Below are 3182 nucleotides of genomic sequence, written 5' to 3' on the forward strand. Positions count from 1 at the left end.
GAGTCTCCTTCTCCATAGATATTCAGCCCTCAAGTCCACAGGAATTCCCCGGAAAGGCTCAGACTGGGTCTCCTCGCAGAGCTCCGGGAGGGGACAGGAGGGAACTGGGGTTGTTCAGCCTGGAGAAGAGGAGGCTGAGGGGAGCCCTTATTGCCCTCTACAACTGCCTGACAGGAGGCTGTAGGGAGGTGGGGGTCGGCCTCTTCTCCCTGGTAACAGATGATGGGACGAGGGGGAATGGTTTGAAGCTGCACCAGGGCAGGTTTAGGTTGGACATTAGGAAAAATTTAAAACTTCTTCCCCAAAAGGGCTGTCAGGCTCTGGAATGGGCTGCCCAGGGAGGTGGTCGAGTCCCCACCCCTGAGGAGATTTAAAAGAAGGAGAGATGAGGTGCTTAGGGCCAGGGTTTAGTGGTGGGATGGCAGGGGTAGGTTAACGGTTGGACTTGATGATCTTAGAGGGCTTTTCCAACCAAAGCGATTCTATGATTCTATGATTTCCAAGTGCTTAACCGTTAATTTAACAATTTAGATTGCCAGGGTTCTCAAAGCACTGATCCGACAGACTTCATCCTCATTCTTTTAAGACCTGGAGGATATCACCTCTGATTAAAGCGAAGCAGAAGACGTGAGGAGGGAAACTGAGGCACGAAGAGGAGCTACTTTGACCGCAGCAGCAGAGCAGCCAGAACCTGGGCTGGGGGGAAGCGGGCGGCTGTGGATGAGACCCAGCGGGTGCTGGTGTAACAGACTGGTTGTAATGATTCCCCTGAGCAACCGCATCTTTCTGCATCCAACCAATTTGGGGACCTCCTCCAGGTGCTGGTCCCACGGCAGGCAGGGGTGAGGCAAGGAGAGATGTCAACCTCAGAGCGTTGTTAAGCCAGAATGAGGAGGAAGAGGAGGAGAATGAGGTGTCCCAGGGTCACCAGCACGCTGGCGGTGGAGCAGGATGTGGCAGCGGAGGACTCACCTGGAGGCAGAGGCAGACGCGGGGTGTGGGGAGGGCTGGGGGGTGCCCAGCCCTGGCAGGGGGCCCCCCAACCCCCTCCCCACCCACCCACGGTGCAGGGGGGAAAGGGACCCAGCACTTCTGCCCCATGGGCCACCTCCAGCCTTGCAGGGAACTCGCGGTCCCCAGGGTCATCGCCGCTGCTCCGGGGACCCCCCAAAGCCAAGACCACCCCGCAGCCCATCCCACCCAAGCTTTGCCATCTCATGGGTGCTTCCATGGGTGGTACCTGTCCAGGAGCAGGGGTGCCTGTAGGTCAGCGAGGCGCTGTTGGAAGAGACAGGGTTGCTGACTTTGCAGGTGTAGGTTTCCATCAAGGGGTTGAAGGAGACACTCTGGCTAGAGGCACTCGCCTCCGCCTGCAGGAACTTGTTGGGGGCGATCCACTCGTAGGTCACCTCTTTGAGCCCCACCGAGCACTCCAGGGTGGCTTTGCACAATGCCAGCTCATCACTGATCACTTTGACACGGACAGTTGGCTTCGGGACCAGATCTGCAAGAGGCAGCAGGATGTCACAGCCTCCCTGTCCCCCTAGGGGGGGGCACTTCGACAACCCTCCCATCCCCCCCAGCTCACCGTACACCTGCAGGAAGATGGTTTCAATGTTCTCCTTGCCCGTCTCATCCTCCAGGTAGACTTGGTACATGCTGCTGTCATCTTTCTGCAGGTGGCTGATTTTTAGGGTGTTGTTGGGGAAAAGCTCCAGGCGTCCCTTGTAGGGGCTGTCGGGGTACTGGGCCTTGGCCTTGCCCTCCCGGCTGGCGATCTTCACGGAGTTGTGGCCCCGCCAGTGGATTCGGGAATAGGAGACCTGGGTTTGCAGGCTGGGACTAAGATAAGCCACCCCACCGACAGCCCCGGCCACCTTCGGTGGTTGATGCTGTTGAGCCCAGGCTGCTGAGAAAAGCAGAATCATAGAATCATAGAATCACTTTGGTTGGAAAAGCCCTTTAAGACCATTGAGTCCAACCACTAACCTAACCCTGCCATCCCACCACTAAACCATGTCCCTAAGCACCTCATCTATCCTTCTTTTAAATACCTCCAGGGATGGGGACCGACCACCTCCCTGGGCAGCCCATTCCAGAGCCTGACAGCCCTTTCGGTGAAGAAGTTTTTCCTAAGGTCTAGCCTAAACCTGCCCTGGCGCAGCTTCAAACCATTCCCCTGCGTCCTATCATCTGTTACCAGAGACCGATGGAGGCTTCGCCAACCGGATGCAACCCCACCCCGCCCCAGAACTCGTCCGCTTGGGGAACCTCAATTCATCCCAGACGCACGGAAAATGCAAATAACCCATTTTCTCACTAATTTCTAACATCTTGATGCTCTCTCGGGCTCGGAGGTGGGCAGCCCTAAGCTGGTGACAGGATTTCCACCTCCCCACCCTCAGCACGGGACGGCCCACATCCCCCGCTGAAGCTATTTTTTTTGCCTTTGGTTTTCATTTTGGGGGGTCCTCTCCCCTTCTCCAGGCTCACCCGGAGCAGCCCCTCACCCCCAGTTGGTGGTGGCGATGCCGGGGGCTCCCGCGGGAAGGGAGCCAGGGGCTCCAACCTCCGGCACGGCGCCAGGATGGGCAAAGCCGGGGGAGAGAGAGGGGACAGGGAGGATTTACCCATGGGCACTTCCCCAACGTCCCTCGCCGCCCCCAAAGCCATCTCCCCCCCAGCCCAGCACCCTCACCCCAGGGGACCCCAATACCGTACCCTGCATGATGAGGAAGAGGAAGAACACCACCACCAGAAGCCCCGACGCCATCTTCTCGCTGTGTCCGCACCCAAACCCCGGGGTGGAAATCCCCTTCGCCGCAGAGCTGCTCACCAAGGACCCACCCCCACCCCTCCCCAAGCCTGCACCCCCCTCTCACCCAAACCCAGGGCAAAGCCCCCACAGGAAAGGAGATCGCGGAACAGACTGGGCGCGAAGGTTCCTTCTTCCGCTTCCTCTGAATCGGTTGCGGAACACCAAGGGCTTTCAGGGGGTTCGTGAGGTGGCCCTATGGGCGAGAGCGGGCAGCAGCCCCAAGCCTCCCTGGGCACAGCAGGCACAGCACCCCATGGGTGCCCAACCCCTCCATCAGTGTCAACCCACCATCCTGACGGTAAATGAAACGCAGACCCCAGGGGTCACATCTCCCCTTAACAGCCGCTTGCAACCACCCCCTGCG

General features: G+C 58.9%; 1 protein-coding gene across 2 annotated transcripts; it reads right to left on the bottom strand.

The window, feature by feature from the left end:
• Window positions 1-436: 436 nt before the first annotated feature.
• Window positions 437-2873, bottom strand: LOC104124774 (CD48 antigen-like). 2 transcript variants are annotated; one of them, XM_035892710.1, is made up of 4 exons: window positions 2722-2873; window positions 1589-1906; window positions 1241-1504; window positions 437-972 (listed from the first exon to the last, which is right to left on the bottom strand). In XM_035892710.1, the coding sequence occupies exons 1-4, from the start codon at window positions 2771-2773 to the stop codon at window positions 878-880; spliced, it is 729 nt and encodes a 242-aa protein (XP_035748603.1). In that variant the 5' UTR covers window positions 2774-2873; the 3' UTR covers window positions 437-877. The 2 variants fall into 2 exon arrangements, with proteins under 2 accessions (XP_035748603.1, XP_035748602.1); XM_035892709.1 differs by having other exon boundaries at window positions 1589-1909.
• Window positions 2874-3182: the final 309 nt, after the last annotated feature.

The sequence above is a fragment of the Egretta garzetta genome, unplaced genomic scaffold, assembly GCF_000687185.1.
Source record: "Egretta garzetta isolate BGI_Z169 unplaced genomic scaffold, ASM68718v1 scaffold834, whole genome shotgun sequence".
NCBI lineage: Eukaryota > Metazoa > Chordata > Aves > Pelecaniformes > Ardeidae > Egretta > Egretta garzetta.